We start from the raw sequence: 11,981 nt of genomic DNA, 5'->3' as shown, positions 1-11,981 counted from the left end.
ATGACGAGAGACGTGCTGTCAGGTTTAGTGATTGACATGTGGCCAAGTCACGCGAGACACAACACTCTAAGGTATAAAGGCCGTACCTGTGGACTCACCAGACAGAAGTCTCCCAAAGCTGCAACTTGGGTCACTTGACAGCAAAGCTGCTGGTAGCATCTCTATTATCTGGCAACAGTTGTATTGCTTGGCAACAGCATCCTCTGGCAACAGCAGCTGTATTGCTTCACCATGAAGACGATGAAGACAGTCTGTTCTCTTCTGCTTCTCCTTTATGTTGGAGGTAAGTCCAGCATTGGTCTGGTTGTCCATTAAAAAGATTATGTTATCAACCACATTTTATATTCAAATTTACAAAGTAATATTGCTTTGAAACTTAATTTACATTACTTTTGTTCAGGCATCATGTGCAAGGCAGTGGACTCCAGCTCTGGTGAAGAGGATGAGGGAGACCTGGCAGAGGTTGAGCGCATGATTGAAGACCTGGCAAAACGACCCACATATGGTCAGAACTACCTTATGTTCTTCACATACTGGCAAGATTCTGAATTTGAATTACTTCAGTACATGTTTTACAAGAAATGTGTAATGTAGGCCTATTTCTGGTTTTCTAAACAGAGGAATCAAAGAGCTTTGCTAATGAAGCGCTGGATGATCTGGAAGTCCCTGCCCTGACAAATGACACAGGTAAGTTTGCCACCCTCTCGGCTTATACATGTCATTGAAATGGGAATTTTAAAGGGAATTCAAGTCCTAATGCAAGCCTGTCATAATTTCAGATGGATCATCAGCCAAGAGAACCAAGAGATATGTAAACTCCTTCAATGGTTACTTCTACGCTGTCTGCCCATCCACCCAAACCATCTCTAGGATTTCCAGGTTAGAGATGAACTCTTTTCAGGCTTTTAAATTGTGGTTTACAGGTTCAAACTGCCTCTTTGTTGAGCCTTATCTCTTCAGTATCTTCAGTTAGTTACAATGGTTTGTCTACAATGTGGTTTATTTTCCCTTTCTCCAACTCCAGTTACCACAGTAATGCCTATGAGGATCGTCGGTTCAGCTTCAGCTGCAAATCCACATTCAGCTCCACCCCCACGTGCACTGGCAGTGGTTATGTGAACAGCTTTAATGGTGTTCTCTCCTACACCTGCCCTTCCAACTACGTCATGTCAGGAGTAGCCAGTTACCACAGTAACACCTACCAGGACCGCAGGTAACCTATCAGTGTGTGAATATATCAACTTCATAGGATTTTCAACACATTTCTATTTCTCGAATTCAGTTGTAATCAACGAGTAGTGTTTCATGCTCCTGAAAAGTAACTGAGGGTGATCAAAAAGTTGAAAAAAACTGCATACTTCAGCCCAGGATAAGCATTAGAGTGATTCTTCTTATGGGCCTAATGATTTGTCCTCCATTTTGTGTCAGGTTCTACATCAGGTGTTGCAGAGCCCCTGGCCATTACCACCACAGCTGCCGTTGGACCCCCTGGGTGAACTACTATGAGGAGTACTTCAACTGGTATGTGCCCAACTACAACTACCTGGCCGGAGTCTACTCCATCCACCACAACACTCCCCAGTAAGTTTCCCATACTCTTCCTCGATGACATTTTATATTTCTAAGCATGTTCACTAAGTGCTACCAGTGATACAAATGCAAAACAAATGTCAATCAATCAGACGCCTAAATCTGCTTACATTCCTGGTATATTCTTATGCTGACATCACAAGGGCTTTTCTGACTTTTCCTTTACCTATTATAGGGATCGCCGCTTCAGGTTCCTCTACTGTGCAAAGTATTGAGGACCTTGACAGAGAGAAGTTCAACACCGTCGCGACTCACATGAAAATAAAGTTTCTAAATTAGGTGTTTGTGTCCTGACTGATGATAACCTAGTGTGTTCTCTGTCTTTTTCATGTCCTTCTTTTTATTATTTTGTGTTTCTCTATTGTAGGAATTTTAGTCTTCATTATTTGTCAGTCAGCCACACAATAGATGATCTAACTTGAATGGCTTTGTTGGTGTAGCCTTGCAAGATTCAGTGTTCTCAAAAAAAAATAAGTTTTTCTTAAATAAATTTCTCTAAACATTAGGTAACATTGACTGCTTGTGTCTTTACTCTTTCTAAATAAACAACACACAAGAGATAATATACACATGGAAAAATATGTATATGATTTTTATCATTATTCCAATAATAGTTTTGAAAATGAAGGGTTTCAGTACCACGGACAGCAGGTGTCCCCAGGTGTGTTCAGACCAGTTACCCAGTTAACATGCAATTCAGCCAATTAGAAAATACATGGTTCTGTTGTAGGGAAGATCAGAGTTTCATCTTATAGCACGCACAACAGAAGAAAGTTCGAAGTGAACTGCCTCAGAGGCTATCCAACAACAATTTGAAGCGCAAATTAGCAGCCAGCATTCAAGGCTATGGTCCCTTTCCGTCAAGTGACATACGCCCCACCTGTCTCAAATTACCAACGCCGAGCCCCTTACTCAACGCCGGTGTCCCCACAATGGCCCAAGCCCTCCACGAGTGCAGATCCTAAGGAGGGCAGCCAGCCCGGCGGTGGAAAGACGCACAAAGACGCGGTTCAAAAAGCCTCCTCCCCGTAACAGGCAGAGGGACCGTCAAAGGTCTCCCGACCGTGGGAAGGGAGACCGAAAAAACAAGTAGCCTACCATGGGTAGGCACCAGGGCTTGACATTCACTTCTTTGCTCACCGGCCAATGTGGCTAGTAATTTTCCCGTGTCAGCCATTTAGCCAATGTTTTATTGTCATTGTCTTTTTTTTGTATAATCTTGTATTTAAATACAAACAATTGATGCAATTACTGTGATTTGTCACACCAAAGAATAAGTTACCTGTCAAAGTTGCTAATAGTGAGATTGACATTTTTTAGCAGCCACAGGCAAGTCCAGCATTTGGATGGTTGGCAGGTGCCTGGTAGGTCAAGCCCTGGTAGGCACCACCCCCCACCCCCCCCCCTTCAAGGGCACAAGGCGAGGGATAGCCCTCATGGCCCTCGCAAAATTCCTGCCCTGGTCGTAACACTATGCACTCCACACAGAAAAGCTAAGCCCTGGACTAGTGGACTGGTGGTTCTCAAATAAATGCAACATGTACTTAACTACAGTAGTAGTACCAGTGTAGTACCATCATCTGTAAGCACTTGTAAAAAGTGTAACTGTGTTTAATCTATGTGGTTCACAGCCTAGAACTAAGCACACTAGCACCTCTAGATCGAGAATCTATGCAATCCAACCCCACTACATACAGCATTTAGGTCATGCTACTTCAATAATAAACATTAATAACAAAAAGCAAACACTCATCAAAAAAATCATAGTGTGGTTTGAAAAGGGTGTGAAGACATCAGTAGGGGATTTTGAACACACAAGTGGCACTTGGTTCAAAGGGCAGCCCTCAGATCCACAAAGGTTGGGAACCCCCGCAATATATAATGCAAAGGCACCAGAATTGCTTAAGGCCGCATTGATTGTTTACATCTGCATTCTATTTCTGGAACGGTTAAGTGTGAGGAATTTGCCTTTGAGATGAGTATCAGTTACAGTAAACACATGTAAAATAACTTTAACACTTGTGGCCTACATAGCTTGTCAGTGTAAGCTGCCAATCAAAGTCTCGTGCTCAACAGAGATGTTGCCAAACAGGTTCTGGGTTCTTACAGGAACTAGAAATGTGTTGGCAGTGAAAGATGTTGTGGAATGAATTTAATCCTTCAAGAAAGAGAAACTCTTGTCAGAGTTATTTACTGCATCATTACAAAGTGGTAATTATTGTGCCCCATTACAAACATGCACACACGCAAAAACAAACACAGACACACACACACACATGCACACAGATACAAGCACACACACACACATCACACACACTGTCAAGAAAAATATACTTCTCTGTCAACGGTGTTTTGTCTCCTTTCCTGTAACTCATTAGAAATTCAGGAATGTGGCCTTCCACAAAAATGCAGGATAACCTTTACTGATTGGATCTTGCAGCTGTCAATCACTCAGCTGACAAAGGCTTTGAAGGTGATCAACTGGTCTAGTCTGTTATGGACCCTGCATGGGAAGAATCTGTTGAATGGCATTATCTTCTGCACGTGAATAACTTTCACTTTGTCTATTCCTGTCACTGTTTACACTTTACTAGTGCTTGTGGAATGGTGACAGTAATTCTTGCTGAGAAAGGGCGTGCACTAAAGACAGGTGTACCTGTTCCACTGACACACATTTGAAGGGTGATGAGGGACACGTCAGCACCATGGACAGAGGCAGGGAGTTGTCGCCAAGTCAAGTGTAGACGTAGACGGTAGGCTAGAAGCTTTCTTCTGCTCTATGGGGGGCGGTGTGTTCATCATCATAATCATTCTGTATTCAGGGGACCTTGACAGGGCTTTGAGCTCTTTTTCACAAGATCTTACTGTGATAAAGTTAATCCCAAACAATAATAGAAGTTCACTTGAAAAGTCACGTTGATGTCCTATTTCAAATGATGTCCTTTTTCATACACTCACAAACTACTCAGTTCATTAACTTATTATTAGGGCATCTATATTTCATGTGAAATACTACTTGTGAAATACTACATTCCATAAATTAGCCTCGCAATATTGCACATAAATGTATATTTAATGGTCCATGCACAGTGCAATTTTTTACATATTTGAAGTAAGGTGAGAGGACTAGCCTATGACTAGTAATCCATAAATAACCTTTAGATGCCAGAGGGCCAGGAGGCTTCACATGAAGAGCTCTGCTCCACATTTACTGTAAGTTCCCCTGCATGGTGGCATTCCTTCCAGTTAAACATATTCAGATGCACTGTATTTCTAACTGCCATTGTAGATTCTTTACATGTTAATAAGGACCCATTTCCCATAACAGACCAATCCAACCACCCATGTACCCAACCAACAGGTTCCTCTGATGACGAGAGACATGCTGTCAGGTTTAGTGATTGACACGTGGCCAGGTCACGCGAGACACAACACTCTAAGGTATAAAAGCGGCACCTGTGGACTCCACAGACAGAAGTCTCCCAAAGCTGCAACTTGGGTCACTTGACAGCAAAGCTGCTGGTAGCATCTCTATTATCTGGCAACAGTTGTATTGCTTGGCAACAGCATCCTCTGGCAACAGCAGCTGTATTGCTTCACCATGAAGACGCTGAAGACAGTCTGCTCTCTTCTGCTTCTCCTTTATGTTGGAGGTACAGTGAGTCCAATATGTATTTGATCCCTTGCTGATTTTGACGGTTTGCCCACTAATAAAGACATGATCAGTCTATAAATTTATGATAATATGTATTCAAACATGAAGAGACAAAATATCAAAAAGAAATTCCAGAAAATAGCTTAAAATAATATATTTTAATTTATTTGTATTTAATTTAGGCTAATAAGTATTTGACCCCTGTAGCTAAAGAAGATAAAGTGCTTTGTGGCAAAGCCCTAGTTGTCTAGCACTGAGGTCAGATGCTTCTTTTAGTTGATGACAATGTTTGTGCATATAGTAGAAAAGATTTTTGGCCATTTTTCTTTTGCAGAGTATCTCTAAAACATTAATAGTTTGTGGCTGTAGCTCGGCAAATGGGAGGTTCAGTTCCCTCCATAGAATTACTATAGGGTTAATATTTGGAGACTGTCAAGGCCACTTCACTACTTTAATATGCTTCTTATTGAGCCACTCCTTCGTTGCTTTGACTGTATGTTGTGTATTATTGTCATGTTGGGAGATCCAAAAATGGCCCACCTTCAGTGTAGTGGAGGAGGGAAGGACGTTTGCACTCAGGATTGCACATTACATGTCTCCCTCCATCCATTCGTTGATGATGTGAAGTTGTCCTGTGCCTTGGCCAGACAAACACCCTCAAACCATAATGATACCACTTTCATGCATGATGGTGAGGAGGGTGTTCTTGGGATCATAGACAGCAGTTCTCTTTCTCAAAACACATTGAATTGTGTTAATGCCAAACAGCTTGATTTTGGTTTCATCTCACTACAGCACCTCCTTATCATATCCTAAACCAGTCTGATGCCCGTTGGCAAACCTCAGGTGGGACTGCATAAGTTCCTTCTGAAGTAGAGGTACCATGTGGGCACTACAGGATTTTAAACCTCTGTGGCATTGAGTGCTACCAGTAGTTTTCTCAGTGATTTTGGTCCCAGTAGCTTTGATATCATTGCCTAGTTCATCCCGTACAGGTCTAGGGTGCTTTCTTTCTGTTCTCATGATTATCAAATCCCTACAAAAGGTCAAATCTTGTATAGAACCCCAGACAGGCTGATGGATAGTCATTTTGTATTCCTCACATTTTGGAAGAAATTCATCAACAGTTGGGTCATTAATACCCAGTCTCTTTCTTCTGGCTTTGCAGCCCATTTCATCTTTGTTCAGGTTTAAAATCTTGTCCCTGATATCATTTGACCGCTCTTTGGTGTTTCCCATGCTGGTGAGGTTGGAGTGTGACTGATTCACTCATACTATGGACTGATTCTGCTGATTCAATGTGTCTTTTATGCATGTTAGTATGTACAGGTGTCTTTAATTCAGATGACAAGTTGATCGGAAGTGCCCATCTTTGTCTGTGGGCCCGGAACTGTTATCAGTTGGCAGGGGATCAAATACTTATTTTGCTCGATGAAATGGAAATAAATTAATATATATTCTCTTAAGTTAATTTCTGGATTTTCTTTTTGATATTCTGTCTTTCCATATTAGAATACATATTATCATAACATTTATTGACTGATCATGTCTTTGTTAGTAGGCAAACCAACAAAATCAGCAAGGGATCAAATACATATTGGACTCACTGTAAGTCCAGCATTGGTCTGGTTGTCCATTAAAAAGATTATGTTATCAACCACATTTTATATTCAAATTTACAAAGTAATATTGCTTTGAAACTTCATTTACATTACTTTTGTTCAGGCATCATGTGCAAGGCAGTGGACTCCAGCTCTGGAGAAGAGGATGAGGGAGACCTGGCAGAGGTTGAGCGCATGATTGAAGACCTGGCAAAACGACCCACATATGGTCAGAACTACCTTATATTCTTCACATACTGGCAAGATTCTGAATTTGAATTACTTCAGTACATGTTTTACAAGAAATGTTTAATGTATTTCTGGTTTTCTAAACAGAGGAATCAAAAAGCTTTGCTAATGAAGCGCTGGATGACCTGGAAGTCCCTGCTCTGTCAAATGACACAGGTAAGTCGGCCACCCTCTCGGATTATACATGTCATTAAAATGGGATTTTAAAGGGAATTCAAGTCCTAATGCAAGCCTGTCATGATTTCAGATGGATCATCGGCCAAGAGATCCAAGAGATATGTAAACTCCTTCAACGGTTACTTCTACGCTGTCTGTCCATCCACCCAAACCATCTCTAGGATTTCCAGGTTAGAGATGAACTCTTTTCAGGCTTTTAAATTGTGGTTTACAGGTTCAAACTGCCTCTTTGTTGAGCCTTATCTCTTCAGTATCTTCAGTTAGTTACAATGGTTTGTCTAAAATGTGGTTTATTTTCCCTTTCTCCAACTCCAGCTACCATAGTAATACCTATGAAGATCGTCGGTTCAGCTTCAGCTGCAAATCCACATTCAGCTCCACCCCCACGTGCACTGGCAGTGGTTATGTGAACAGCTTTAATGGTGTTCTCTCCTACACCTGCCCTTCCAACTACGTCATGTCTGGAGTAGCCAGTTACCACAGTAACACCTACCAGGACCGCAGGTAACTTCAATCATATACTGTCAGTGTGTGAATATAACCAACTTCATAGGATTTTCAACACATTTCTATTTCTCGAATTCAGATATAATCAACGAGTACACTTAGTGTTTCATGCTCCTGAAAAGTAACTGAGGGTGATCATAAAGTTGAAAAAACGGCATACTTCAGACCAGGATAAGCATTAGAGTGATTCTTCTTATGGGCCTAATGATTTGTCCTCCATTTTGTGTCAGGTTCTACATCAGGTGTTGCAGAGCCCCTGGCCATTACCACCACAGCTGCCGTTGGACCCCCTGGGTGAACTACTATGAGGAGTACTTCAACTGGTATGTGCCCAACTACAACTACCTGGCCGGAGTCTACTCCATCCACCACAACTCTCCCCAGTAAGTGTCCCATACTCTTCCTTGATAACATTTAATATTTCTTAGCATGTTCACTAAGTGCTAAGGTATTGATACAAATGCACAACAAATGTCAATCAATCAGCTTGCTTAACTTGCTTAAATTCTTGGTATATTCTATATGCTGATATCACATTAAGGGCTTTTCTGACTTTTCCTTTACCTATTATAGGGATCGCCGCTTCAGGTTCCTCTACTGTGCAAAGTACTGAGGACCTTGACAGAAAGAAGTACAACACTGTCACATGAAAACAATGTTTCTAAATGAAGCGTTTGTGTCCTGACTCATGATAACCTAGTGTGTTCTCTGTCTTTTGCATGTCCTTTTTATTATTTAGTGTTTCTCCATTGTAGGAATTTTAGTCTTCATTATTTGTCAGTCCTACCCAATTTTCATACCATGGGTGTCACTCTGCATGAAAAGAATATTGAAAATAAGTTTTTCTTCAATACATTTCTCTAAACATTTGGTAAGATTGACTGCTTGTGTCTTCACTCTTTTTGAATAAACAACACGCAAGAGACAATCTACACATGGAAAAATATGTATATGATTTTTATCATTATTCCAATAATAGTTTTGAAAATGAAGGGTTTCAGTACCACCGACAGCAGGTGTCCCCAGGTGTGTTCAGACCAGTTACCCAGTTAACATGCAATTCAGCCAATCAGAAAATATATGGTTCTGTTGTAGGGCAGATCAGAGTTTCATCTTATAGCGCGCACAACAGAAGAAAGTTCGAAGTGAACTGCCTCAGAGGCTATCCAACAACAATTTGAGGTGCAAAGTTGCAGCCAGCATTCAAGGCTAGGTCCCTTTCCGTCAAGTGACATACGCCGACCTGTCTCAAATTACCAACGCCGAGCCCCTTACTCAGCGCCGGTGTCCCCATAATGGTCCAAGCCCTCCACGAGTGCAGATCCCAAAGAGGGCCCCCAGCCCGGCGGCGGAAAGACGCACCAAGACGTGGTTCAAATAGCCTCCTCCCCGTAACAGGCAGAGGGACCGTCAGAGGTCTCCCGACCGTGGGGAGGGGCACCAGGGCTTGACATTCACTTCTCTACTTACCGGCCAATGTGGCTAGTGATTTTCCCGTGTCAGCCATTTAGACAATATTTTATTGTCATTGTCTTTTGTTTGTATAATCTTGTATGTAAATACAAACAATTGATGCAATTACTGTGATTTGTCACACCAAAGAATAAGTTACCTGTCAAAGTTGCTAATAGTGAGATTGACATTTTTTAGCAGCCACAGGCAAGTTTTACCAGCATTTGGCTGGTTGGCAGGTGCCAATGTCAAGCCCTGGTAGGCACCCCCCCCACAGTTGGCGAGCTCCAGACCCCTCAGTCTTCCGACGCGACGTGCGCAAAGGCCCGTTTATGCCTGTTCCTTACTCATGACTAGTGAGGACTGAATACCCACCAGATCCCAGGTACAGCCAATTACCCTCATTAATTAAGCCCCACCCTGCCTGACTGATTCCTGTATTGCAAGACCTGAATGCCTCCTATGCACTGTAATGTAACACCATTTCAAGGACTCTGATAAATGTTTGTCAATATGTGCTTTTTTCTGTGTATAAAAAAAAATATATATTAAAACAAAAAAGAAAATGTGTTTCTTAGATGCAATTTCGTGCATTTTAATGCATTTTAATCCATTAGGTGTCAGAGAGGGCATCAAGGCCATTGTGGCCTTATGGCATATATTTTTTTCAAGGGCACAAGGCCAAGGTGGGAGGGCACGATGGCCATGGCCCTCATGGCCCTCACAAAATTCCTGCCCTGGTCGTAACACTACATTGCACTCCACACAGAAAAGCTAAGCCCTGGACTAGTGGACTGGTGGTTCTCAAATAAATGCAGCATGTACTTAACTACAGTAGTAGTACCAGTGTGGTGCCATCATCTGTAAGCACTTGTAAAAAGTGTAACTGTGTTTAATCTGTTATATGTGGTTCACAGCCTTGGACTAAGCACACTAGCACCTCTAGATCGAGAATATATGCAATCCATCCCCACTAAGCATACATACAGCATTTAGGTCATGCTACTTCAATAACAAACATTAATAACGAAAAGCAAACAATCATCAAATCATAGTGTGGTTTGAAAAGGGTGTGAAGACATCAGTAGGGGATTTTGAGCACACAAGTGGCACTTGGTTCAAAGGGCAGCCCTCAGATCCACAAAGGTTGGGAACCCCCGCAATATATAATGCAAAGGCACCAGATTGCTTAAGGCCACATTGATTGTTTACATCTGCATTCTATTTCTGGAACGGTTAAGTGTGAGGAATTTTTCTTTGAGATATGAGTATCAGTTACAGTAAACACATGTAAAATAACTTGAACACTTGTGGCCTACATAGCTTGTCAGTGGAAGCTGCCAATCAAGGTCTCGTGCTCAACAAAGATGTTGCCAAACAGGGTCTGGCTTCTTACAGGAACTAGAAATGTGTTGGCAGTGAAAGATGCATGCACACAGATACAAGCACACACACACACATCGCACACACTGTCAAGAAAAATATACTTCTCTGTCAACGGTATTTCGTCTCCTTTCCCGTAACACATTAGAAATTCAGGAATGTGGCCTCCCACAAAAATACAGGACAACCTTTATTGATTGTTGCAGCTGTCAATCACTCAGCTGACAAAGGCTTTGAACCTGATCAACTGGTCTAGTCAGGTATGGGCCCTGCATGGGAGGAATCTGTTGAATGGTGCTGTCTTCTGCACGTGAATAACTTTCATTTTATCTACTGTATTCCTGTCCCTGTTATGATTTACTACTGCTTGTGGAATGGTGACAGTAATTCCTGCTGAGAAAGGGCGTGCACTAAAGACAGGTGTACATGTTCCACTGACACACATTTGAAGGGTGATGAGGGACATGTCAGCACCATGGACAGAGGCAGGGAGTTGACGCCAAGTCAAGTGTAGACGTAGACAGAGCAGTAGGCCAGTGGAAGCTTTCTTCTGATCTAGGGGGTCAGTGTGTTCATCATCATAACCATTCTGTATTCGGGGGACCTTGACAGGGCTTTGAGCTCTTTTTCACAAGATCTTACTGTGATAAGTTCAAGTGAGTTAATCCCAAACAATAATAGAGGTTCACTTGAAAAGTTTGAAGTCATGTTGATGTCCTATTTCAAATGATATCCTTTTGCATACACTCACAAATTAGCCTACTCAGTTCCTGAATTTAGCCATGCAATGCTGTAATGTAATAACATATCTATAATAGTCCATGTTCAGTGCAAATTTTAAAATGTTTTAATAGAAGAGTACAGTGAATCATTAACTTATTATTATGGCATCTATATTTCATGAACTTGTGAAATACTAAATTACATAAATTAGCCTCGCAATACTGCACATAAATGTATCTTTAATGGTCCATGCACAGTGCACATTTTTACATATTTGAACTAAGATGAGAGGACAGTAGCCTAATTCATCACTGACAGAGACTAGTAATCCATAAATAACCTTTAGATGCCAGAGGGCCAGGAGGCTTCACATGAAGAGCTCTGCTCCACATTTACTGTAAGTTCCCCTGCATGGTGGCATTCCTTCCAGTAAAACATATTCAGATGCACTGTATTTCTTTACATGTGAATTAGGACCCATTTCCCAAAACAGACTAATCTAGCCACCCATGATGCACCCAACCAACAGGTTCCTCTGATGACGACAGACATGCTGTCAGGTTTAGTGATTGACACGTGGCCAAGTCACGCGAGATACAACACTCTAAGGTATAAAAGCAGCACCTGTGGACTCCACAGACAGA

General features: G+C 41.8%; 2 protein-coding genes across 2 annotated transcripts; both read left to right on the top strand.

Moving 5' to 3' along the window:
* Positions 1-502: 502 nt before the first annotated feature.
* LOC134464228 (hemagglutinin/amebocyte aggregation factor-like) lies at positions 503-1,875 on the top strand. Its single transcript, XM_063217703.1, has 6 exons — positions 503-536; positions 619-687; positions 780-879; positions 1,025-1,213; positions 1,429-1,581; positions 1,766-1,875. The coding sequence occupies exons 1-6, from the start codon at positions 503-505 to the stop codon at positions 1,803-1,805; spliced, it is 585 nt and encodes a 194-aa protein (XP_063073773.1). The 3' UTR covers positions 1,806-1,875.
* A 3,091-nt stretch (positions 1,876-4,966) lies between these two features.
* On the top strand, positions 4,967-8,512 carry LOC134464554 (hemagglutinin/amebocyte aggregation factor-like). Its single transcript, XM_063217978.1, has 7 exons — positions 4,967-5,243; positions 6,971-7,075; positions 7,183-7,251; positions 7,343-7,442; positions 7,588-7,776; positions 8,010-8,162; positions 8,353-8,512. The coding sequence occupies exons 1-7, from the start codon at positions 5,192-5,194 to the stop codon at positions 8,390-8,392; spliced, it is 708 nt and encodes a 235-aa protein (XP_063074048.1). The 5' UTR covers positions 4,967-5,191; the 3' UTR covers positions 8,393-8,512.
* Positions 8,513-11,981: the final 3,469 nt, after the last annotated feature.

Source organism: Engraulis encrasicolus, chromosome 15, assembly GCF_034702125.1.
Source record: "Engraulis encrasicolus isolate BLACKSEA-1 chromosome 15, IST_EnEncr_1.0, whole genome shotgun sequence".
Taxonomy (NCBI): domain Eukaryota; kingdom Metazoa; phylum Chordata; class Actinopteri; order Clupeiformes; family Engraulidae; genus Engraulis; species Engraulis encrasicolus.
Note: the sequence above shows the minus strand (reverse complement) of the source record. Positions and strands in the feature narration are given on the sequence as shown.